The sequence below is a fragment of the Trachurus trachurus genome (assembly GCF_905171665.1).
Source record: "Trachurus trachurus genome assembly, chromosome: 16".
Taxonomy (NCBI): Eukaryota; Metazoa; Chordata; class Actinopteri; order Carangiformes; family Carangidae; genus Trachurus; species Trachurus trachurus.
Window position 1 is genome coordinate 27,764,907 of NC_139902.1, and position 26,453 is coordinate 27,791,359.

Sequence of the window (26,453 nt, forward strand, 5' to 3'; positions counted from 1 at the left end):
GTTAACAGGTTAAAAATATGCAAAACATCAACAGATGTGATGGCAGCTGCTTCTGCTGAACAGAGACTCACCTGTTGACAGTCACAGTCACGAAACAGTGGGCAGGGCTGCAGGGTGAAACTTGAGAACAGTGCAGCATGGAGGAGGAGGAGGAGGAGGCGTGAGGGAATTTTTTTTAGACCAAGTGAAGATGCTTAAGTATCAGTGTGCCGGAGGAGAAACAGCAGAAGGCAGGACCATGGCCTCGACTGCTCTTATCATCATCTCCTCTCACCTCATCCTTCTCCTCATCATCCCGGAGACTGGACACGCTGCTGCAAACCTCACCGGACCGCCGACGGCCGTAGCGCCAGGAGATATCATGATTGGAGTACTGTACCCACTTCATAAGATCGAGAAGAATGACACCCTCCTACCTGGACCTGAGAAGTGCACCACGTGAGACCATGCACATTTAATTGAATTACATTTCAATGATAAACAGCTGATAAAATAACATTTAAACAGCACAATTCAGAGACATAAAATGGGTTAATTGTAAATAATCCAAAGCCGCCAGAAGTGTTGGTATCATGCGAAGAGTCAAGCATATACTAAATTACCAGTCTTTACTTTCACTATATTATGCTTTTGTTTTTCCTTATTTGAACTACTGTGTGGAGGTCTGGGGCAATACATATAACACCAATTTGCACCCATTGATCATCCAACAGAAAAGAGCTATTCGTATTGTTTGCAATGTAAAGTACAATGAACATACTAATGACTTGTTCTTGAGGGCAGCTGCGTTGAAATTCTTAGATTTGATTAAATTTAAAACTGTACAAATTGCCTGTTTGGCAAAGCATAATCAATTACCTGTAATTATTCAAGGCCTTTTCTGTGAAAGGGAAAGTGCCAAGAGATACTGTATGACCTTCGGGGTCAACATAAACTGGCACAGCAGCTCACAAGGACAACTCTTAAATCTATGTGTGTCTCAGTTTGTGGAGTAACTGTAAATGTGGAACAGTTTGGCTGAAAACATCAGAAACAGTAAAAGTCTAAGTGAGTTTAAAAGAAAGTTTAAACAGCAGATGTTTGACGTGTATAGGGAAGATGGGGGTGGTTAAAGCAGAAGTAAGCGATCCGGTCGTTTTGGGTAATGCTGCGTTCCAGGCAGGCTTTTTAAACCGTAAATTACAGCTTCAAGTCACGACTTACGACTTTGTAGCGTTCCAGGCAACCCACTTGTGTTTTTCCGACCTGTTTTACCTGTGAAAGTCACTTTAACGGCCACTCGTAACTTCCGACCCGGGAAGTCGTACCAGATTGAACTGGTACGACTTCACAGGTCGGAAAAACAAGAGTTACGGGCTGCCTTGAACGCACCATAACCGCCCTCGTCCCTACGTCACCACATTCAGGCGCATCCCTTGGCTGCACCAGACTGGCTCTGGCTGCACACACAGCCCTTCATGCCGTTCTCTCTCCTCATTGGATAAAACTTGTAGGATACAAGAAAAGTTTTATCCTCGGCTCAGAGCAGGGTAGAGTGACTGAGAGACCCGTGTTTCGGTCCAAACACTCTATGTAAGTGATTGCTGTCGGAAGATATAACTATTTAAGACTTATATTAACACAAAAATATCGCTTACTTCTGCTTTAATACAACAATAAAAAAAAGTTAAGATCAGAAAAATTCAGAACAATTCACTTTAAACAAGTAGTTTGAAGACAGTGCATCAGTATCCCGAGAAAGACCAGAGACTGAGTGATCCTGTACCTGTGAGTTTAAACTAATGACAGCTCAGCAGCGTACACTCACAATCTATACCGAAACTTTCAACCACATATTACACTTCTGCTTTAAGTTAAAGTTGTTGAAGCAGGGGCATCTGGGAAAAACCTTAAAAGTAAAACTTGACATTAAATAATTTTTTTTCAGGTCAAGAATGATCTTCCTCATTCTTTATACTGTTGGGAAAGTGATGACATGTCTAACATATCTCTATTGTCATTATAATCAGATGAATGAGGTAGAGCAAAATAGTCAATATATCATTCTTCTGAAATAAAAAACTCAGCTCATGTGTGATTTTTACTACACAGTTATTACAGCCACAAGAAGAAGAACAACAATATTAATGTATTGGCTTGACTAGTTTAATATTACTGATACTGTAGTTATTGTTTGTCCTTTTCATTCAGGTTGCAACATGGATCCCTGACCCGTATTCTGATCTTCATTAACGCCATAGAGAAGAGTAATAAATCCCCACTGCTGAAAGAAATGAACGTTACTCTGGGATACCAGGTCCTGGACTACTGCCGTGATGTGAGAAAAGCTCTAAGAATTACTACAGACTTGCAACAGCACGACTGCGATGCAGGAGGTAACGTCTCCACCAGGAGACAGCCAATCATGGCTATTGTAGGTCCGCCCACCTCGGAGGTCTCCATCGTCATTGCCAGGCAACTGACACTCAACTATATTCCTCAGGTAAGAGACTGGACCAAACTGCTGTGAGTGAGACACTTTTCAAGGCAAGAATTCATAGATAAACAGGGACATGAACAACTGGATCTTCAACATAATCTATAAACTCAAAGGTGCACAACTGGTTGTTTAGGTCTTAATTCAACAAGGGTGGTGGCCGAGGTGTCACTGTGGTATGAGATAATAACGGAACGTCACGAGACGGAGTCGTTTTAGAGGTAAATTCATGCAAAACTGCTGATGCGTGTTGCCTTCAGGGAAATTTTTTCGTCAAGCAGTCTCTGCATTTACCTCTAAAACGACTCTGTCTCAAAACATTCCGTTATTTAGCATGGTGAATGTGCAGGTCACAACTTGTCCACCAGAGCATTTTGGAGTTGTTGGATTGTGTATTTGATGAGTTTGATGAGGGAAACCAAGAAATCCCATGAGCCTCCGTAGCGTAGCTCTGAGCAGCTCGTGGCTCTGCTCCGCCGTTCTAAAAATAGCTTGCACCGACAATTAAAGGTAACGAACCTACTGCTGCTAAGACTAGGGATTATGGCAAAGGGCCAATTTGCCAAAATGTTGAACTATCCCTTTGATTAAACACTATTAAAGGTAGGGGAGGAGATGTACCCTGCTTTTCCATTCACCCTAGACACATTACACCTTTGTCTTCTGTTCTCCAGATAAGTCCTTCATCAACTGCTGTGACACTGAGTGATAAGGACCGCTTCCCTGCCTTCCTGAGGACTGTTCCTAGTGATAAGCACCAAACAGCGGTCATGGTCGGTTTTATCAAAAAATATGACTGGAACTGGGTGGGTGTTGTTACCAAAGATGATGACTATGGTCGTGCACCTCTTGACTATTTTGTGCCCAATGCCCTTAAAGAGAAGATCTGTGTGGCCTTTGAAATAATTCTCCCTACCTCTGAACACAGCCTGGATTTCAACGAAAAAATAAGGAGTGCGGCCGAAACCATCAGCACACACAAAAATGTTAGAGTCATCGTCTCATTTGGCGACGTGAGTCACATGAAATCTCTCTTCAAGGAGATGAAGAACTGGACTCTTAGAAATCAAAATAGCTCAGAATCGATTAAACGAGTCTGGTTGGCCAGTGACAGCTGGTCCTCCAGTAGCTCTGTGACAGGGAACTCAACTCTGAAGGAAATCGGACATATTGTGGGCATTACATTCAAAAATGGAGACCGAACATCATTCATTGAGTACCTAGACAGGCTGGAGGAAGCTGAGCGTCTAGACTCAAGGAATAACAGCTTTCTGCAGGAGCTCTACAACGAGATAAATGCCAATGGTTCCCTTAGCGATACTAAGGTGCTGTCTGAGGCTGTGAAGATCGTCAAAGGGAGAATTCAGAATGACATTGTCCTGAGTCAGGAGATGGCCGTGAGCGCTATTGCTCATGCTGTGTCTTCACTCTGCAAGAGCAAAGACTGTAAAACACCAGGCGAAGTGCAGCCACATGAGGTACTTACATGACTCTCTCTCTCTCTCTGTGTGTGTGTGTGGTTAAATTTACAGGCTAGATTAAGGGTAAGTCTGGATTCAGATAACAGGAACAAATGATCAGGTTCTAGCTGATCATTGTCAAACTAAATATGACACCTTGGTTTACGTACCATAAATACAGGGTTGAGACAATTGGCAGCATGTTTCTCACACCTGTGGACTTCATGTTCAAGTTTTTCTCTATAAACATCACATTTAACAGTAGAACCACTTATCATGTCAAGTTGAGATATTGTGGTTTTGTGGACTCATATACTGTAGGGAAGTAGGCTGATCATGATACTAATACCTGACAATAATGTTCCATAGCTACTGCAAATTCTGAAGAAGCAGAAGTTTAAACTTGGAGGAAAGGACTACAACTTTACAGAAGAGGGAGACCTCAACCTGGGCTACGACCTGACCCTGTGGAAGTCAGATGATAAAAAAATCAACGTCCATAACATCCTGGCTGAGTACGACATAAAGACAAAGACCTTCATTTGGACCAGCCTCAATAACACCCAGGAGTTCATGGAGCTGGAGGTATGATGCCCTTTGGTAGTTTTATATACACAGACACACATACAGTTTGTGTTTACTAAAAACAATTCATTCAAGAAATCTGAAATTCACTGATGCTCAAGACACTTTGAGTCATTAAAATAATAGATAGCCTAAATACGTATACAGAATTGGGCAAGTGAGTATATTACATTCAGCCATAAGTCCATCTGTGCTTTAGGATTTAGTGTCAGAAGGCATTTACGTGTAATGTGTATAATGATGATGATATTCTTCATAAGAAATTCAGTCTGTTTGTACTTCATGACGACTCCCAGGTTAAAAGAACAAAAACCTGTTTTTTTCTCTCCAAATATTCTTATTGAAAAACAAAACAAAACAATAAGATACTTCCAATCAAAGAAATACAATTTAACTTGTGCACACAGTCACACATATATACTACAAAAACAACAATTAAAATATAGGATAAAATGATAACATTTTATTACAAAGTACAATGTAATGAACAATGAACAAATTACACAGTATTGCAAACAGCTGCTCTGATTAAACGACAACAGGACATTGCTTTAAATGCTGCTGCAGTGAGGAATTGTGAGACGTCATTTCCTCTATGAAGGAACATGCAGTGTTTCCTCATAAGATAGGAAGCTCAGATACTTCAGCCCAGTTCTGGGTTCCAGGTCTCTACTCTGTGATCATGGTCTCTGTGTTTCACTCAGAACATCACATCCAGATGCTCCAATAGATGTTTGCCTGGAAAAAGAAAGAAGACAGCTGAGGGTCAACACGTCTGCTGTTACCAATGCATCGACTGCAATGAGGACCACTACTCTAATGAGACAGGTGACACACACACACACACACACACACACACACACACACACACACACACACACACACACACACACACACACACACACACACACACACACACACAGAGAGAGACAAACACATCCAGGTCAGAATCACCTGTTAACATGTTTAAGGACCAGTTCTTCATTGTGTGAGGCTTGTGTTGTTTCAGCATCATTGAATGCACAATATCAAGAGCAGGATGTCAGCTTCATCACACAACAAACAGAAGTTGGTGAAAACAAACAGGGGATACTTCTGAACATTTATTATCTAAAGCAGGAACCACAATAAAAATCCTCTGCTCTTTTACAAGTGCTTAATAATTCCCAATAATATACTACAGTAATAGTGTTGTCAAAGCCTCCATCTGACAGGGTAATGCCTGAGAACTTACAAAGGAATCATGTTCAGATACAATGAGTCCAATGAGCAAGGCTTCGACTCTATAGCTATGACCAGTTATGATGCTTCGTTGGACCATTACCAGGTCAGGCTTACTGTGCGTTCACACCAAAAGCTTCCAAAGCGTCAAAAACGCTCGAGAGTGGGCGTCAGACAAGACAGCTTCCAAAATGGCAAATATTTTTCAGCCGCTTTGGCCGCTCGTCACGTGACTGATGTCAAAGTTCGATCGCGCTGGTCATTGTCGCCGGTTGCCGCCGAACCGCGTCATAGCTAATTACCCTAAAGTTAACCAGGGCTCAACTTCTCATCTGGTGACGCTTTGGAAGCTTTGGACGCTTTGGAAGCACGGCGACGCCTGTGGACGCTTTGGACGCTCAGTGTCGCCGGGCTCTCATTGAAAATGAATTGACTTGGCATTTTGACGCTTTGGAAGCTTTTGGTGTGAACGCACAGTTAGAGGTCTCTGTAGTACCCAGGTGTTTTAATGTGCACCTCTGTGCTCTGTGCTCTTCTGCAGACATGGGCGAGTGTACTAGTTGTGGCAAGGAAGAGTGGTCTGCAGCAGGCAGCCCCAACTGCACACTCAAAACTGTGGAGTATTTGTCCTGGGAGGATGGCTACGTCATAGCGCTCGTGACCATCACTGCCCTGGGCATCATCCTGGTTCTCATGGTATCAGCTCTATTCTTTCACCAGGCTGACACTCCGGTAGTGAAGGCTGCTGGGGGGCCTCTGTGCCAGGTCATTCTCTTCTCTTTGCTCGTCAGCTACATCAGTGCCATTCTGTTTGTGGGTCGGCCCAACTCTATCCAGTGCAAGAGTCGACAGGTGCTGTTTGGTATCAGCTTCACTCTGTGTGTCTCCTGCATCCTGGTCAAGAGCCTGAAGATCCTGCTGGCCTTCCAGTTCAACCCTGGGCTGCAGGATGTTCTGAGGAGGCTCTACCAGCCGTATATCATCATCGGTGTTTTCGTGGGGATGCAGGTCATCATCTGCACCTGCTGGCTGTGCCTCAGAGGCCCTGAAAAGGATGTTGATAGGCAAGATAGAATTCTGCTTGAGCGATGTAATGAGGGCTCACGTGTGGCCTTCTGGGTGATGTTAGGTTACATAGCTGTCTTGGCTTTTGTATGTTTTGTCTGCGCCTTCAAAGGACGTAGACTTCCGCAGCAGTACAACCAGGCAAAGTTCATCACCTTCAGCATGCTGCTCTACCTCATCTCCTGGATACTCTTTATCCCCATCCACTTGACCACCAAAGGAAAGTACCGACCAGCAGTGGAGATGATCATCATCCTAATCTCCAACTATGGCATCCTCGGCTGCCATTTCTTCCCAAAGTGCTACATAATCCTCTTTAAGAAGGAGAAAAACACCAAAAATGCCTTCAGGCAGAAACTCTATGAATACTCCAACAAAACCACTGACGCTTTCTCTGTGTCTGTGAGCTCAGGGTCAGAGTCTCAGTCCAGCTGTCAACACATCGCCACCAGTGCTCTGGCCCTGTCTGTCCCAGCAGCTCCTCCCACACCTGATGTGGTGATGGACTGCAAAGAAACAGACACACCTGTGCACCTGTATCCAAGTCTGCCCAGAGGCTCGGTCCCACGCCACTGCCTCAGGAGACGCTCCAGCCTGTGACAGACACTCAAAAAATTTCTTTTGTTGTTGTACTGGATTCTGGATTTTGGAATCCAGTAATTAGACACACACACGTCTTTGCAAATGAAATACGAAATTGCAGCAGATACTAAATAAAGTTGTGTCCTATAAATGATAATATATAAGAAAAATAAAATAAGAATTGCTCTATCAATCCCCAAAGGGAAATTCATTATAATATATCAATGTCTGATCTATGTTTTGATTTTGGATTCATGCTTTTGATTTGTTGATTTGTTGAATTGAAGTATCAATGTATTTTTAGTCGACTGGGCACCATGTATCCTATTACTGTAGGGAAGATGATTAGGATGGAAGAGACAGCCAATGGCTTTATAGGTCTTATAATCTGCCAATTAGAATGATCAAGTTGTCAGATAAGCCCTGTTCTATAAATTGAAACAGGGAAGAGTACCAGGGGCCCTGACCATTGAGGGGAGGAGGCAGTATCGCCAGTAATTACATAGGAGGCATGGTCATAAAAGGAGTGTGTAGGTCAGGGCCCATGATCTTTAAGGCAAGGCAAGGCAATTTTATTTGTATAGCCCGTTTTTACAAACAGTTTGTCTCAAAGGGCTTTACATGGCATCGTAACAACATCCTCTGTCCTTAGACCCTCACATCGACTGAGGAAAAACTCCATGGAAACCCTTTTAACAGGGAAAAACAGGAGAAACCTCAGGGTGAGCAACAGAGGAGGGATCCCTCACCCAGGACGGACAGACGTGCAATAGATGTTGTTACAGACAAGAAAACAGTTTACAGTTTGTCACAGAATGTGCGGAATATGGAAATGTTAGCAGGGGTTGATGAAGGCAGTCTCTAGTGAGGGGAGGGGGGGGGGCAGGGAGAGCCGGTCAGCTCGATGGGAGGACTGGGTGGCAGACTGGTCCATGGGAAGGGAGGGGAGGCCGGTCTAACGGCAGGGGAAGGGGTGGGATGGGGGCGATGTAGGCGGCGGCTGGTGCAGAGAGATGGAGCTCCGGTGGATCTGCGGAAACACAGAGAGAGTGCGAGACACCAAGGCCAAACTACAAAGTACAACAGAAAATGACAGTTCAAAAATATACTGAGGAGAGGAGAGGAGAGGAGAGGAGAGGAGAGGAGGGGAGGGGAGGGGAGAGGAGAGGAGAGGAGAGGAGAGGAGAGGAGAGGAGAGGAGAGGAGAGGAGAGGAGAGGAGAGGAGAGGAGAGGAGAAACCTTAACATGCTTACTGCCATTCAGTTGCTGAATAGCAGATAACTTACGATTGGGTTATAATTGCCTCGTGCTCATATGTTTATTTGCAAGGATTGAGCAGGCCGTTGAAATCTGCACCTTCTTGGGCACTTTGCATCTGCACTTTATGCTTCCATGCTGTTTAACTAACGTTAATTAAGGGACCCTTATTGTAAAGTGTTACCATGTATTGTATCTTCCTGGCTGCAAACCCATTTTCCCTGTTTGGGACAATAAAGATACTTTGACTTTGACATTGTTGTGTGCTTGGGGCTCCTACTCTTCTTTGGGCACGGCCCCGGTTTTGTTGACTGTATACTAGTGAATAAAACTTTACTCACTCAGGTGCCCGATTTGAAGACTCCCTAGTTGTGGACTTTATAGGACCCATCAACAGATGCCCACCATGTTATCGCTTGTTCCCATTATCAATTGGTTATTAGTATCAAACAGTAATGTGTGATCAATGCATCAGTGTGTGGTTATAGATATCTGTCTCCATTTACACATATTTAATATGGAAAAAATGTTGCTATTTGCATCAACAGCTACTAACTTCCTTGTGAATACAAATGTCAAACAACCTTACAGAGAGTCTGTTGATGTTCAAAAAAGAGTGACCGTTTGTGTAGGCTATTCGTGAGTTTGGGTATCTGTGCGTAGCTGACAGCTCAAAAAGATGTAAAACAACAACAACAGATGTGATGGCAGATGCTTCTGCTGAACAGTAACTCACCTGTTATCAGTCACGAAACGGTGGGCAGGGCTGCAGGGTAGAATGTGTGAACAGTGCAGCATCAAGGAGGAGGCACAAGGGAATTTTTTGCTCAGTGAAGATGCTTAAAAAGAGGAGGATCAATGTGTTGGAGGAAAAACAGCACAGAGAGCGACAGGGAGCTGAGAGACATAGCAGAGGACAGGACGATGGCCTCGACTGCTCTTATCATCTCTTCTCACCTCGTCCTTCTCCTCCTCATCATCATAAAGACTGGACAGGCTGCTGGAAAACACACCGGACAGCTGACGGCTGAAGCTCCAGGAGATATCATGATTGGAATGCTGTACCCACTTCATGGATACGTACAAAAGAATGACACATGCGCACCTTGGCCGAGGAAGTGTTACTGGTAAGACCATTTAAATTAAATTACATGATAAACACCTGATAAAATAAAGTTAGTAAAACAGCATAATGTTGGGGTGCTTTAAAGGGATTTAACCCTATAACACTGCAATATAATTTTCAGCCTATCAAAATAAAACTAGATTAGAGGGGGAAAAAAATCAAATATATTTTTAGGGGCTTTTTCGCCTTTAATGGATAAGACAGTTCAGAGAGAGACAGGAAATGGGAGGCAGAGAGGGGGGGAATGACACGCAGGATAGGCCGCTCGACGATATTAACGGACCCACAAGAAATAAATGCAGAATTTCGCAACTTTTATTCTAACCTTAGACTTATCATTAAATGTCGAAATGCAGTGAATTTATGGAAAATCGCAATCTCCTCTCCATAACTCAAGAGGAAGCAATCAAGTTGGAGTCCCCTATTACCCTAGATGAACTTAAAAATGCTGTTCTGAATATGAAAAGAGGAAAATCCCCCCCAGAATTATATGCTATATGTTTTGGGAAGAACTTGGACAATATATGTTAGATATGATATTAGCTTCAGTTAAAAATTGTTCTTTCTTTAAATAAAAAACTACATGGAATCGATTGTGTAGTCCTCTTTCATATTGCCATTATTGGTAACCATTTTATAAAAGCAATACATCACTTCAGGCCGTGGTATACACTCATTATACCACGCTAAGGGGCGTTCTTCAGCTGGTGCGAGGCGGATGTATTGCTTAAGTATATGAAAAGCAGTGTTTTGAACTTGGATCCTGGTCCCTCTTGTGAATAACAGGAAAATATCTTCAAAATATGATTAGATGTGGGTTATATAGATTAAATGATTTTATCTATCCATATATACAAAAACAACATAACTGGGATTTTATAAAATCACAGGTATGTTGTTTTTGTATTTTGTGTCACATCGTTTTATTGTAGTGGCACCCTCATTGACAAGAAAATTTCAAATCGGCACTCAATGTCACAAAGGTTGCCGACCCCTGGTGTATACTATGATTTGATGATACTTTTATGATGATAGATGATACATGTTCGAAATCAAATTAATTAACTCATTCATTGACAAGGCCAAAGACTGCCAGGATACTCAGTCGCAGAGAAAAAACACAAACAAAGTATAGTCCAAATTCTGAAAATCTTTACTCAAGAAAAGCAGGCCGGGTCAAACATGAGAAGGCAGTCCTAAATCAGGCAAACAAATCCAAAGAGGGCAAGGGAAGCTCCAAAACCGGTGAGAGAGAAACAGATCATGCACTAAAATCTAAACAGAAACAACAGTGTGGTGATAATTGGAAGGAAAAAGACCAAGGGAGTTTGACAGGAAGTGATGAACCACAACATGGATGAATACCGATTACAAAATAAAACAGGTAGTCCAAGCAACATAAAGACAGAGACCTGACATTCATTCATTAAATGCATTGGCTTGACTTGAGGGAATAAATCAGATTCATTGTAGTTATTATTACTGATACCATAGTTATTGTTTGTCCTGTTCATTTAGGTTGGACTGGACAGCCCTGACCCATGTTCTGATTTTCATTAACGCCATAGAGAAGAGTAATAAATCCCCACTGCTGACAGAAGTGAACATTACTCTGGGATACCAGGTCCTGGACTACTGCGGTGATGTGAGCACAGCTCTGAGACTCACTGCAGACTTGGTGCAACAGCACGACTGCCATGCAGTAAGTAACACCTCGACCAGGAGACAGCCAATCATGGCTGTTGTAGGTCCGTACACCTCGGAGGTCTCCATTGCCATCGCCAGGCAACTGACTTTCAACTTAATTCCTCAGGTAAGAGACTCAACCAAGCTGCTGACTCAGTGTGACAGTTTTATGGTTGGCACTTTAATTTCTACACAAACAATGTCTCCAGATTTATATGTTGCCCACTTTTCCATTCACCCCAGTTACATCACACCTTTGTCCTCTGTTCTCCAGATAAGTCCTTCATCAACTGCTGAGAGACTGAGTAATAAGGACCAATTCCCTGCCTTCCTGAGGACTGTTCCTAGTGATAAGCACCAAACAGCTGCCATGGTCCGCTTTATCAAAAATTATAACTGGAACACTGTGGGCATTGTTACCACAGATGATGAATATGGTCGTGTACCTCTTGACCTTTTTGTGCCCAATGCCCTTCAAGCAAACATCTGTGTAGCCTTTCAAATAGTTTTCCCTTCAGACACTCAGGACATCAACTATGAAATACGGAGTGCCACCAAAACCATCTACCAACACACAAATGTAAAGGTCATCGTCTCATTTGCCAGTTGGTATCACATGATGTATCTTTTCCAAGAGATGAAGAACCAGACACTAAGAAATCAGAATAGCTTGGAATCAATGAGACGAGTCTGGTTGGCCAGTGACAGCTGGTCCTCCAGTGGTTATTTGTATGGAAACATAACTCTAAAGGAAATCGGACATGTGGTGGGTTTCACTTTCAAAAATGGAAACCCAACATCATTCACTGAGTACCTCAGCAGGCTGGAGGAACCTGGGCGTCTAGATTCAGGAAATAATGGCTTTCTGCAGGAGTTCTACAAAGAAATAAAATCCTATGGTCTCCAGACTGATGCCGAGGTGCTCAATGTGGCTCTGAAGTTATTTGATATTATCAGTCGTGATGGCACTCTCCTCAGTCTGGAGATGGCTGTGAGTGCTATTGCTCAAGCTGTGTCTTCACTCTGCAGGAGCAAAGACTGTAAAACACCAGGCAAGATGCAACCAAAGGAGGTATTTACACATGACTGTGTGTGTGTTGTGTTTTTGGAATCCACATGGGTTAAAGGAATAGTTCACTCAAAATTGAAATTTCACTCATTATCTACTCACCCTCATGTCGACTAAGGGCTGGGAGAAGTTTCAGAGTTATCCGTGGCTTCTCTGAGTTACAGCGGGGCTCCGTGCAGCACTGCATGTCCATATGACGGTTGTAAATGGATACCACTTTTCTTCGTAACAAAAAGACACACCAAAAAACATCCAAATACCTCCATAGTGCTCGTATATAATGTCCGTCTTGTATTGAAGCCCCGAAATGCGAAATTGTTCAGGTCCGTCCAAATCTCGCGAGATTTGCGCCGGCGTCAGCGGCGTCGCAAATCTCACGAGACCAGGAAGAGGAGCTTCCGCTACAAACAAGCTTGAAATATAGACTTATTTAATTTTTTTCGGAACAATTTCGCATTTCGGGGCTTCAATACAAGAGGGACATTACATACGAGCAGCATGGAGGTATTTGGATGTTTTTTGGTGTGTCTTTTTGTTACGAAGAAAAGTGGTATCCATTTGCAACCGTTATATGGACATGCACTGCTACGCCGAGCCCCGCTGTAACTCAGAGAAGCAACGGATAACTCTGAAACTTCTCCCAGCCCTTAGTCGACATGAGGGTGAGTAGATAATGAGTGCAATTTGAATTTTGGGTGAACTATTCTTTTAAGTTTACTGGCTAGATTAGCTGTCTGGATACAGGATTCAGGTAACAGGAACTAATTATTGTACGTGTAGCTACATATGACACCTTGGTTTACATACCCTAAACACAGGGTTGAGACAACTGGCAACATGTCCCTCACATCTGTGGATTTGTTTCTATTTTTCTATATTAACAGCATATTTCACAATAGAACTACTTCTCATGTCCTGAATCCAAATACAAATTCTTTTTTAATTCACTTTTCCTTGAACAGCACCTTGAGTTATTCAATTTTTTCACTTTTTTTCCTTTGGCCTTTGAAGCACTCACCCCACCCCATCTTTTGTACAACTTTGAAAGGCCCAGAGTTACTGCAAGAGGCTTTTGTGTTTGTCAAGTTGAAATACTGTGGTTGGGTAGACTGGGAAGTAGGCTGATAATGATACTAATACCTGACAATAATGTCCCGTAGTTGCTGAAAATTCTGAAGAGGCAGATGTTTGAACTTGGAGGAAAGACCTACAACTTTACCAAGGAGGGAGACCTCTACCGGGACTACGTCGTGACCCTGTGGAGGTCAGAAAAAGCGAGAGAATTTCAATTTATTGTCCATGAAATCGTGGCTGAATATGAAATTATCACAAAGAAGTTCACTTGGACCAACCTCAGCACCACCCAGGAGTTCATGGAGCTGGAGGTGTGTTCCACTTTTGTAGTTTTATGGCCCTTTTCCATTACACAATTATAGCACTACTCGGCTCTGCCTTTTATATGTGACACAAACACATAACACATTAACAATGGGGTTGCAATGGAGTTGCTGCTCGTATAACAGTCATAGTACAGATCAGTGGTTGCTGTTTCCAGTGCATTTTTACAAGTCGCAGGTTTCACTCTTCTGCCGGACATTACGCTCAGGACTCTTCCAGTGATAACTAGGGTTGGGCACCGAAAAACGGTTCCAAATAGGAACCGGTTCCTAACGTCCGGTTCCGGAATCGTTAAGAAGCCGTTTGCATTTTGATCCTTTTTATCGGTTCCTAAATGTCCGCACTAGTTTGTTTGTTTTACTCCGCTCGCACTAGTTTGAAGTAATTTGACCCGCCCCGCACCACCGCATGTATTTTCACAACCATCCCCGCTGCTATTAAACGTCAGACAGCGGCTTTTTACTTTGAAAGGGCAGACAGAGACGCTGTGTTGCCGGTAGCTTGTCAGTGTGGAGCTCGTGAGGAGTGGGAGAGTCACAGTGCAGCAGCCGCGGCGGCGGCGACCGCCGCCTCTCCCTCTCCCCGGTCTGCTCTCTGCTCTCTGCTCTAAACCAACCCGCTCTGCTGATGCGCCCAGCCGCCGTCTCACCCGGTTCCCTCACACCTCCGCCGGCTTTCCCGTCAACATCAGCGCGCCCCTGATAACACACTCTGGACTTCATCATCAGTGTTTTTAATGACCCGCCCCACCGCGCCCCGCATCGCAAATAAAGTAAACATTTCTTGACCGGCACCGCGCGTCACTGGTGTACAGACCTCCTCAGCCTGAGAAGGCAGACATGATTATCTTCTTAAACAAAAACTGTTTTTGATTTGTCATCATGACTGCTCCAGTGTTTGTTTTATTTTGTTGCATATACATTCACCTGTTCTGCAGCTCTTTGTATGTTAGACTGCTTGCCAAGTTTCAGTTTTATAGTTACAGTTAGGGACCCTCCCTTTTAATTGAATACCATAGTTGGCAAAATCTATTTTTGGAGGCCTTTTGGAGGTCTTACAAGCTGTGTAAGATGTATGTTTGAATTCCAAGCATGCATGCAAAAATGGCCTGTGTGAAGAGTTTGTCAAATAAAAAAATATCCTGTGAAATAAGTTGTGACCTGTTGACCTGCACCTCAAAGAATCGGTATCGAGAATCGTTTAGAACCGGAATCGAAATAGAGAATCGGAATCGGAATCGCTAAAATCTAAACGATGCCCAACCCTAGTGATAACACTCTCTGACCAATCTGTGGTGGGCAGTCAGAGGCCAGAGGCAATACCTACAAAAAAAACGTAAAGTACCAAGTACTAATTTTAAAAAACAAGTCAAGTTGAGATGTGCTAATGGAGAAGGACCATTATATACACACACTACGATTTGTGTTCATTGACAACATTTAACTCTCTGCAATTCACTCATCCTCAAGACAAGTTGAGCCATTAACATAAATAATCAAACATACAGAATTGAGCAAGTGAGTACATTACATTCATATGTTCATTACTAGTGCTTTTTACATTTCTAAACAGCTATTAGGCTATGTGAAAATTCAATTTGAATGCTTTATGAATTAGTGTAAGAATGCATTTATGTGTAGGTTGTATAATGATGAGGATATCATTAAGAAATTCAGTCTGTAACCTGTATTGATGGATTTGACTTCAGTGGATTTCCATCAGTTCTGGATCAAGTCCCAAACATCAAACAGCTGCTCTGATCAAACTACGACAGGACATTGCTTTAAATACTGCCGCAGCGAGGAGTTGTGAGACATCATTTCGTGTTTATTCTCATGAAGGAAGGTGTTTCTTCTGTTATTGGAGATAAGATAAGAAGCATCAACACGTAGAAAAGTGAAACAGCTGGGTTCATGATGCTATTAACATACTTCAGCCCAATTCTTGGATCTTCCTGAGAGAAAAAAAAGCAATCTGACCACAGCTTAGGTCTCTGTGATCATGGTCTCTGTATTTTCCTCAGAACATCACATCCAGATGCTTCAACAGCTGTATGCCTGGAACCAGAAAGAAGACAGCTGAGGGTCAACATGTCTGCTGTTACGAGTGCATCAATTGCACTGAGAACCACTACTCTGATGGAACAGGTAACACACACACACACACACACACACACACACACACACACACACACACACACACACACACACACACACACACACACACACACACACACACACACACAGGTCAGAATCACCTGTTATGTAACTTTCTTTTGGACCAATTCTTCACTGTGTGAGGCTTGTGTTGTTTCAGCATAATTTAATGCAAGAGCAGGGCGTCAGGTCTTTGGTTAATCCACAGAACTATATTTTCATTTCTAAACACATCTCTATTGCTACATTTTATCCATACACAGTGGTGACACCAGAAAATTATTATTGGGGGGTGATTAGTGGGCCGGATTGTTTATAGGAGGTGCTAGTGAATTTTGACACAACAAACGTGAACAAATAATACTATAATAGATATGGATTTACTATTGTCTTTACTTGCTGCTCTTGCTTAGTGAAATTCTGCATCAACTCTGTTTCAACTCTTTGCCGTTCCTTGTTTGTCGTATTTCTTGGCAACTAATTAACTGCAAAATAGACAATTTGCGTCCTGTTCACACTGGCTCATGGATGTCTAAGTATTTTGAAATGAAAACGTAGAAGTGTGGATGTAATGGGAGGTTATATGAAGCAACAGAAATAGGTGACAACAAACAAGAGCTACTGCACAAACATGTAAGAGCAGGACCAGCAGATGGACCAGTACCAGGTCAGGCTTAAGGCTCTGTGCAGTATCCAGGTATGTTATGTGCACCTGTGCTCTGTCCTATGTCCTCCTTTGCAGACATGGAACAGTGTAAGAAGTGTGGCAAGGAAGAGTGGTCTGCAGCAGGCAGTCCCAACTGCAGACGCAAAACTGTGGATTATTTCTCCTGGGACGACGGCTTCGCCATAGCGCTCGTGACCATCACTGCCCTGGGCATCATCCTGGTTCTCATGGTATCAGCTCTATTCTTTCACCAGGCTGACACTCCGGTAGTGAAGGCTGCTGGGGGGCCTCTGTGCCAGGTCATTCTCTTCTCTTTGCTCGTCAGCTACATCAGTGCCATTCTGTTTGTGGGTCGGCCCAACTCTATCCAGTGCAAGAGTCGAGAGGTGCTGTTTGGTATCAGCTTCACTCTGTGTGTCTCCTGCATCCTGGTCAAGAGCCTGAAGATCCTGCTGGCCTTCCAGTTCAACCCTGGGCTGCATGATGTTCTGAGGAGGCTCTACCAGCCGTATATCATCATCGGTGTTGTCGTGGCCATGCAGGTCATCATCTGTACCTGCTGGCTGCTCCTCAGAGGCCCTGAAAAGGATGTTGATAGGCAAAATACAATTCTGCTTGAGCGATGTAATGAGGGCTCACATGCGTCCTTCTGGGTGATGCTAGGTTATATAGCTGTCTTGGCTTTTGTATGTTTAGTCTGTGCCTTCAAAGGACGTAGACTTCCAGGGGAGTATAACGACGCAAAGTACATCACCTTCAGCATGCTGCTCAACGTCATCTCCTGGATGCTCTTTATCCTCATCCAGGTGACCACCAAAGGAAACTACCTGTCAGCAGTGGAGATGATCGTCATTCTCATCTCCAATTACAGCATCCTCTGCTGCCATTTCTTCCCAAAGTGCTACATAATTCTCTTTAAGAAGGAGAAAAACACCCAAAATGCCTTCAGGCAGAATCTCTATGCATACTCCAATCAAACCACTGAGCCTTTCTCTGTGTCTGGGAGTTTAGGGTCAGAGTCTCAGTGCAGCTGTCAACACATCACTGCCAGTGCTCTGACCCTGCCTGTACCAGCAGCTCCTCTCAAACCTGCTGTGGCGACGGACTACAAAGAAACAAACACACCTGTGCACCTGTATCCAGGTCTGCTCAGGGGCTCAATCACACACCGCCGCCTCAAGAGACGCATAAGCATGTGATACTCTAAATATTTTGCAAACTCTAAGGATTTTACATTCAATGATATTATATGATCTGAAATAAGAGCTCTGTACTGGATTCTTTCAGTCATATCTGTGGTCACATTGTGAGTTTTTTTGATTCCACAGTAGGTAAAGATTGGAAACATTAACACATTATATGTTACCGAGCCTAAACACTGACATGCAATGTTCATATTTATTTATGTACACTTATCTAAATCATGTACACAGATCCTTATTATCAATACAGCCTCAACATACCAACCATTTTGACAGAAGACGAGGTCAGACGTAGGAAATCATAAACTTTTAAAAAACCTTTAATAAACCGATGAATGCAGGGGCGGAATGGAACAATAAATTAGGCCAGTAAATTTTGATACCATCCCAGGCCACAACCACCAGATTCATGCATGCACGACTAAGTTAGGTTTGGCGCCTAATGTTGTAGTGCAAAATAATAAAGCAAAGCCTCCACTTTCAATGCATGCCGTCCACAGGTCAGCTGAATAACATGCACCCACACACAAAATAAAAATGTTCATTGCTACTTTATGCTTTTGTGTATTTGATTACATTCATGCGCTGATCATTAAATGAATAAATCAGCAGTTACTCAGTACTTGAGTAGTTTTTTCATCAAGTACTTTCTTACTCTTACTCAAGTAAATATTTGGGTGGCTACTTTTTTTTACTTTTACTTGAGTAATATTATTCTGAAGTAACAATACTCTTACTTGAGTAAATGTTCTGGCTACTCTACCCACCTCCGTATATTTGTTTTGTTTCAATATCTTCTTAGTTTTTGCTGAATTTTGGGGGGAGGTTGTTGCAACTCTTTTGCATTTCTCTGAGTTAGTAGATATTTTGCTCCAAACTCATTAAACTTGTTCATATTAAACTCATACTTACACTAGTCTGTTAAACAATACACCTATACAATTTAAAGATGGTTAGATGTGGCAGGTCATTTACAATATTTATTTGAATGGTAGAATTCATATGTTGGGGACAGTTTTGTTTGTGTAGAACATATTTATGTATATTTCTGTTAAGACCATGAGAGGCATAACGAAATAATTCACAGGTTAACCTGGTTGTTTTCTTTTATGTGTTAAACACTTGGTGGTGGTGGTGGTGGTGTGCTATGGGAATTTTAAAATAAAATGTTGGCCAAAACACTGATGTATTGTCTGTTGTGATTTGGCTGCTCAGCATAGCACAGCATCTGTCTCACTTCAGTTTGTTAATGATTTTTTCTTTTTCTCCCCAATCCAATACAAGTAATTCATCAAAATTGACTTCCTTTTAGATTCGGGTTTCACTTGAATGTCATGAACAGATGGTCTGTTAACAGCATTAAAACAACCTCTGATTTGGAGAGCTTGTTGTGTGTTGTAACCAAACCTGGGCCAAAAGCTGCTCTTTGTGATGATGCTGTCATGTAGGAATGAGGAAGAAGTGATGACTGTCTGGACTGAGGGCTGTTCACAGTGGGTTCACCAAGAAACAGGTTCAGTTTACTTTACAACACACCTGCTCTTATGTAACCTCAGAGACTTGACTGACTTAAACGAAGTCTCTACCTCACTGTGCTTTAGAGTTTGAATAAATGTTAAAGTGTACGAAATGATGAACAATATTTTTCTCTTGGAAATAATGATGATTTCTCTGGGTGTTCTAGTTCATAGCAGCATCACTCATGGGGGCAAGACTGTTAAGTGTAAATTTGAACCCTTTTATCAGGCAAGTAACCACATTCAGTAACATATTTTTGACAAATGATCCAAGTACTTGAGCTTGGAAGAAGTATTTTCTTTACAGATTTTATGTATTAAGTTTATCTGTGTGTTTTTAAATATTTTTTATTAATTCAGAAGTTAAAGCAGAAGTAAGCGATATTTTTGTGTTAATATAAGTCTTAAATAGTTATATCTTCTGACAGCAATCACTTACATAGAGTGTTTGGACCGAAACACGGGTCTCCCAGTCCCTCTGCTCTGCTCTGAGCCGAGGAGAAAACTTTTCTCGTATCCTACAAGTTTTATCCAATGAGGAGAGAGAACGGCATGAAGGGCTGTGTGTGCAGCCAAGGGATGCGCCTGAATGTGGTGACGTAGGGACGAGGACTGTTATGGTGCGTTCAAGACAACCCGGAACTCGTGTTTTTCCGACCTGTGAAGTCGTACCAGTTCGATCTGGTACGAGTTCACGGGTCGGAAGTTACGAGTGGCCGTTATAGTGACTTTCACCGGTAAAACAGGTCGGAAAAACCTGCCTGGAACGCTACAAAGTCGTAAGTTGTGACTTGAAGCTGTAATTTACGATTTCAAAAGCCTGCCTGGAACGCAGCATTAGCCAAAACGACCGGATTGCTTACTTCTGCTTTAAGTTAAAGGTCAAGTCTTTTTATGGTTTTGTGGTTGTGGGTGTGATTTCTGATATATTGCATTTACTACCATGGAAGTCCAATGTTGTACTTCACCTGAAATCCAATTGTTCCTTCTGAGTTCACCACATTCCAATGAAACTATTCAGGAGGCTTTTAGCGTGCAAATGTTGTGTAAATAATATTAGCTCCAATGACAACAATTAATCATGTGGTATTTGTTCACATTAACACTGTGCTAACTATGTCAGTAGAAACAAGTTGTGTGGGGTTGTGACAGTCGCTGTCACAGTAATGACAACAATAGTAACAGCTTATTAATACAGCCGCTGTTAATGTTGATGCACAGAGCATCCATCTTGAATGTCCTAGGTTAGTATTAATACGATTCTTCAGGAGCTTTGTGAAAATGACTGAGGTTGGGAGGTGACTCGACCCCCCGCCCCAACATAAACTGGAAAGGATTTTATAAATGTGGTACAACGTATTCACACAAGACCAGGTCAGCGATTTAGGCCTCTGACCAGCAGCTAAAGGCGGCTAATGCTCATGCTGTTCCACGGCATGTACGCAGACACTTAATTACTTCTTATAACAAAGTGATTCATTATGACGTCACCTACGCATTGAATGGTGTTGATTAATGTAATGAAACGAAAATATAATAATTTCATGTAAACGTTACATTTTAATGTAAACAATTCATAACGTTTTTTTAAAAAGCAGAGTAAACTTACAACAAAAACATGTAATGAGCACCCAAACAAATGGGCTAGCTGTTAGCCACTGCTAGGCACAGTTGGCAATAATATTTTGATAACAACACGTGGTTTTTACACATGCAAAGAATGACGGAAAATGTCTAGAGATAATAACTGAACAGTAGTGTGTACACGGCTGATTTTAAGGTGAAACAATTACAAGAGAAATAGTGCTATGTCTTGTAATTGTCCATTGTATGACTTGTCATCACAAGGTTTTAAAGTCTTCTGTGTCTATGTCTTTTAGAAACCTGCCTTGGGACTGCGGCTGAAATTTAGCAGTTGTGCTAAGTCCGGCACATTTACACTGATGCTTAATGCGTCAGTGTTGATGATGTGCACTGTCCCAATTCAATAAATAAAGAAATGAAAATGAAATGAATAAACAGTAAAATTGCAAAGTGTTCACTTACTGTTGACCCGATGATCAGCCATTTTGAATTCTTATGTTGGGCATCCGACTCTCCGACTCGGATATCAAACTTCATGGGACGTTGCAGATTAAAATTCCAACTTTGAGCTCGGAAACTCCCGATTTCCACGTACAACTTGAACACACCACAGACCTCTAAGCTTTCCCACGCAGGAGACAGTGCTGAGTCAGTTACTTATTTTAGCATAGTGACAGTGACACTGGCTCATTGTGAAACACTGACATCCCTTTCATTCATTTTTTTTTATTATTCATTTTCATTCATAAAAATCTGCTGGGTTCTAAAACCTAGGTTTTGCTACAGTTTTTGCATTTTCTGTTCCCTCACCTTGACGTCTGTGGTTCTTCCAACCCAAATAAAAGACAGAACTGATATCTATGTTCACCACAAGCTCAAAACATTTTTACATTTTACTCTACAACATGAGATCCCTCATTAAATATACCAGTCCTGAGTGTTTTAGCTTTTTGTGGAGTTATAACAAAGTAACAAGCTAACTTCAGGGTTTGAGAACAAAGACCATTATTGATTGATATTGATATAGATTGTAGATGGTTACAAGTTTAGAGGACAAGAACATGCACATGTGGATTGTGTACATTAATGTGAGCTTGTGAACGTAATGTTAGAAGACTGTCAGCTGTGATCATTTCCTTATATCTCATTACGTTGTGGACATTCCTCTCAGCTGTGACCAGGTCTCCTGTTGTGCCTGCAGCACCTAAACAATGATCATATTGATCTTGGAGCCTTTTATGGAACCACTGTCTTATTTGTTCTGGCTGAACCGGGTCGACGGGTTCAGAGCTGGGACTTTCTGGGTGTAACTTGATGACGAGCAGCACTTGAGGCTATTTACTCTCCCATCCCAACAACCACAACCACGCAGCGTAGGCTTTGTATGAGGTGTTATTTTAATTCATGCTGTCAATGTTATCCGCCTTGTTAAATAGTAGTTTAGTGTAACTGTGTCAACATCATGACACACAATTGCCCATCTGTACACACTTCAGCAAGTTTTTTTTAGGTTTTGTTTATCGAGGGTGAAAATTGTAATGCACAATAAATCATAATGTGGTGCAACTAAGGTGAACAGATGTACAAATGTTCATTATAAAAATAATTGTTTTTTATTTAAATGTTCGGTTGAGCTCAGAAATAAAAATGTCAAATGATATTTTAGCTGTTTTTTTCTGATCTGATATATATACAGTATACTGTATATATATCACTGAACACTGAACGGGAATTTAAATGTAATTGTGAGCTCACCACATTGGTCCATTGCCACATCTGTACCTCCTCTGTCACTCAGGGCCTGGAGGTGGGGTGTGGTGAGGCCGTCGCCTTCGCGTTGGATCCCTGTGGAGGTTTCATGGCCTCGGGCTGGAGAAACATGTAATGAGTTAGAGCTAAGCATGTCAAGTCAAGCAGGATTAGTGGTTGTGTTTCATCTGTACACAAGTGGATGATCTCTGTCAACACAGCTTTGATGCGTAGTAAGTAGTACTATCTCATGCCTTGTGTAGTTTCACAGATGACCAGGACAGTCACTGTCATATCTGTGTGGATTTCAAAAAGAACGTCTCAAAATTACGTCGATGAACAGTGGCGGCCTTAGACATCTGGGGGCCCGTTTCAATATTTCATATGAGGCCCTACCCTGTTAAACATTTGATTTGCCAGCTATACGTGCCCATGTGTCGCTGCGCTTTAAACCCTGAAAGGACGCAGTAAACGCACTATCCATGCATCCCAGGTAGCTACGCACAACACATTAAAATCACTATCAGGGCAAGAAACCAGGATTTAGCAGAAAAAACGAGGACTGAAGTTGGTTTTCATCAAAAAGCTAAATCATTACATTTTCAGACACGAACAGGAATCTTAACACAATCAAAAACTAGGAGGCTTTAACAATATTCTGAATTTAAATTGGCAACAAAAGTAATGAGAGCAAAGTGCTCCGCGTTATTTCAGCACCACGGACAAGGAAAGGACGAGACATGCGGACAGACAGACGCTACAGGGCCAGGCGCTGATCCTGTCGGTGCTGCGGTGCTGGAGCAGCAGGCAGACAGACAGCTGTCTCCTCCATTATTAAAATCTGTAAATAAGCTGCCAATAATATCACATTTTAGTTGTGCTCTGGCTGTGTTTGATTTCTCTGGTAAGTTAGGACCTACTCATAGATCGCCTGTTTGGAGGCATTTTAACCCGAGGAAAAAAGAAAAGAGGAGGAAAGTGATTGACAGACGTCAATCATCAGGTTACGCAACTGGGCTCACGTCAGGAGGAAAGCAGGAAAAACCAAAGGACATAAGAGAAAAGGAATAATAGGCTACTGGGGGAAGGAAAATGAGGGTCTATTGACAGTCTGTGGGCCGTTTTCAAAGGTAAGCCTATGTTGTTATTGATATTTCCTGCCGTAGCTATTATTAATTAGGAGCGATTAGTACCGTCGCGGTGTGGCATGATGCGCACATCAGTGGTTGTAGAGCGGATCAGGGGTCGAGTGTGTGACCGCACGGTGGACAGAGCTGTTTGTGTGTGTGGTGGATGTAGGCCTGCGTGTGTGTGTATGATAAGGTGAAACCTATGAATTATTGTACTGTCTTTTACTTGGTGGCTGGCAGCTGGGGGCCCCCCTGGTGGCTGGGGCCCGTTTCAATTGAAACGGTTGAAACATAGGTAAGGCCGCCTATGTCGATGAATGTGTGTGATTGGTGGTGATCCACAAATGCTGATTCACACTTAACAAACGGAAATTTCAGTTTTACAAATGGCTTTTTTTTTACAAGTGGAAAATTATATATTTACAAACAACAAAAATGATGTGGCTTTGAATGATCAAGCATTTGGCTTTTATTGGCTCCAAAAAGCCCATTTCTTGCAAGTGCCAACAAGTAGGTAACAACACAGTTAAAGCAGAAGTAAGCGATATTTTTGTGTTAATATTAGTCTTAAATAGCTATATCTTCCGACAGCAATCACTTACATAGAGTGTTTGGACCGAAACACGGGTCTGTCAGTCACTCTGCTCTGCTCTGAGCCGAGGAGAAAACTTTTCTCGTATCCTACCATTTTTATCCAATGAGGAGAGAGAACGGCATGAAGGGCTGTGTGTGCAGCCAAGGGATGCGCCTGAATATGGTGACGTAGGGACGAGGACCAATAGATCCATGACGAGGGCGGGGGCTGCCAACTCCATCGGCTGACAAGACGTTATGGTGCGTTCAAGGCAGCCCGTAAAACTCCAGTTTTTCCAGTTCGATCTGGTACGAGTTCACAGGTCGGAAGTTACGAGTGGCCGTTATAGTGACTTTCACAGGTAAAACAGGTCGGAAAAACACGAGAGGGTTGCCTGGAACGCTACAAAGTCGTAAGTCGTGACTTGAAGCTGTAATTTACGGTTTCAAAAGCCTGCCTGGAACGCAGCATTAGCCAAAATGACCGGATCGCTTACTTCTGCTTTAACTTACTGTAAATTTAAACATACAACATTACAAATAAGGATTGCACATTTGCTCCTTCTGAAAATTACCTGTGACCAAAGAATATAAAATATCAAGCCAAACAGGTTAACAATAGGCTATAAAATTTATTTTAAAAAAAAAATGCAAATAGTACAATTAGCCTATAAGTCAAAATAAAAAACATTACATTACGGGTGCCGGCGCGGCGCCGCTGCAGTAGACACACTGCACCTTGTTCTCTTCCTTTTTGAGTAGGCCTATCTAATGATCCCAAACTTTAGATGATCTCTCTGAAGTGGTCGGGGTCAAAAGAGGTTGAATCAAGGGTAACATAAATATAATAAAGTGCTCATGACCCGGAAATATTTATTAAGTAATTTGCGGGAAAAGTTCAAGTGTCCGGAATACCGTGAGTAGCCTACTTCTGAAGTGGTCGGCCACCGTGAGTGTACGCAGTAGTCGAGTTGAGGGGGGATGGGGGGGGATGGCATCCCCCCTGAAATAAAAACGATCAAAATCATCCCCCCTGTAAAAATGCCATCCCCCCTCTCCATCCCCTTTTTACATTAAATGTTGGACATAAGACAGTTGGTTTAGGCGTGTGAAGGGAGTGGTTAAGGTTAGGGTAAGATGCAGGGATAGGCTTAGCCTTGCAGAGGCAGCCAATCAGAGGTGGAGTAAGGCGGGTCTTGGCGGGTCTTGGCTGGCCGTAGTAGGAAAAAAAATATCGCGGCCCGGTCCGGCGTGGTGCTGCAAGTGACCCACTGATGTTAGTGTGTTTACATTTTTCTAACGTCTATGAGCGTGAGGAGTGACTATTCTCGGTCAGAGTTTTGTTTTTGCTCTCCAGCCACAGCTCCACACTAGACCAGTTCTGAGTTCACTTTCATACACTTAGCCATTCTTGTCATTACAATGAAAGGAACCTTAGTCAGTACTAAATGGGCTTTTTTAAATGTTTTATCTGAAGCAATGTTGTCTTTTCCCTTTATTTTCTCCTCAGAGTACACCAGAATGCCTTATTTATGTGTTAAAAAATCACAATTTCTTTCTGGGGGAGTGCCCCCAGACCCTCCTACAGTGCTGTATGAAGATGGCAAATCAATTAAAGCCCAGCTGAGTTGGTACTAGTGGAGAAGCTCCATAATAATAATAAATTATATAATATAATTTACATGAATTACACTACCCCCCCCCCCCCCCCCGCTTTTTTTTAATAAGGTGAAAAAAATTGAAATTACTGAATTTTTTTTACAACTCGACTACTGAGTGTACGTTAGTAGAAAATGACATATCAATAAATAATATATTAGGTAGCCTACCTGGTAAAAATCATCTCTCCATCAGGTCTCATGGTCACAGCTCGGGCTAACACAAACACTGGAACAAAATAAAAATCCATGAGATTCACAGTTAGCCTACTAGCCACATTAGCCACAAGC

At 42.4% G+C, this 26,453-nt stretch overlaps 2 protein-coding genes across 2 annotated transcripts; both read left to right on the forward strand.

Moving 5' to 3' along the window:
- Positions 1–190: 190 nt before the first annotated feature.
- Positions 191–7,407, forward strand: LOC310999775 (G-protein coupled receptor family C group 6 member A-like; the record flags this gene model as incomplete). The annotated part of the gene is made up of 6 exons (XM_083990329.1): positions 191–438; positions 2,191–2,482; positions 3,151–3,954; positions 4,306–4,521; positions 5,226–5,349; positions 6,284–7,407. 6 exons carry the CDS (start codon positions 191–193, stop codon positions 7,405–7,407), a joined length of 2,808 nt encoding a protein of 935 aa, XP_083846455.1.
- A 4,101-nt stretch (positions 7,408–11,508) lies between these two features.
- LOC310999776 (G-protein coupled receptor family C group 6 member A-like) lies at positions 11,509–17,948 on the forward strand (the record flags this gene model as incomplete). The annotated part of the gene is made up of 5 exons (XM_083990330.1): positions 11,509–11,586; positions 11,734–12,531; positions 13,689–13,913; positions 15,950–16,073; positions 16,825–17,948. 5 exons carry the CDS (start codon positions 11,509–11,511, stop codon positions 17,946–17,948), a joined length of 2,349 nt encoding a protein of 782 aa, XP_083846456.1.
- Between the last annotated feature and the right edge of the window lie 8,505 nt (positions 17,949–26,453).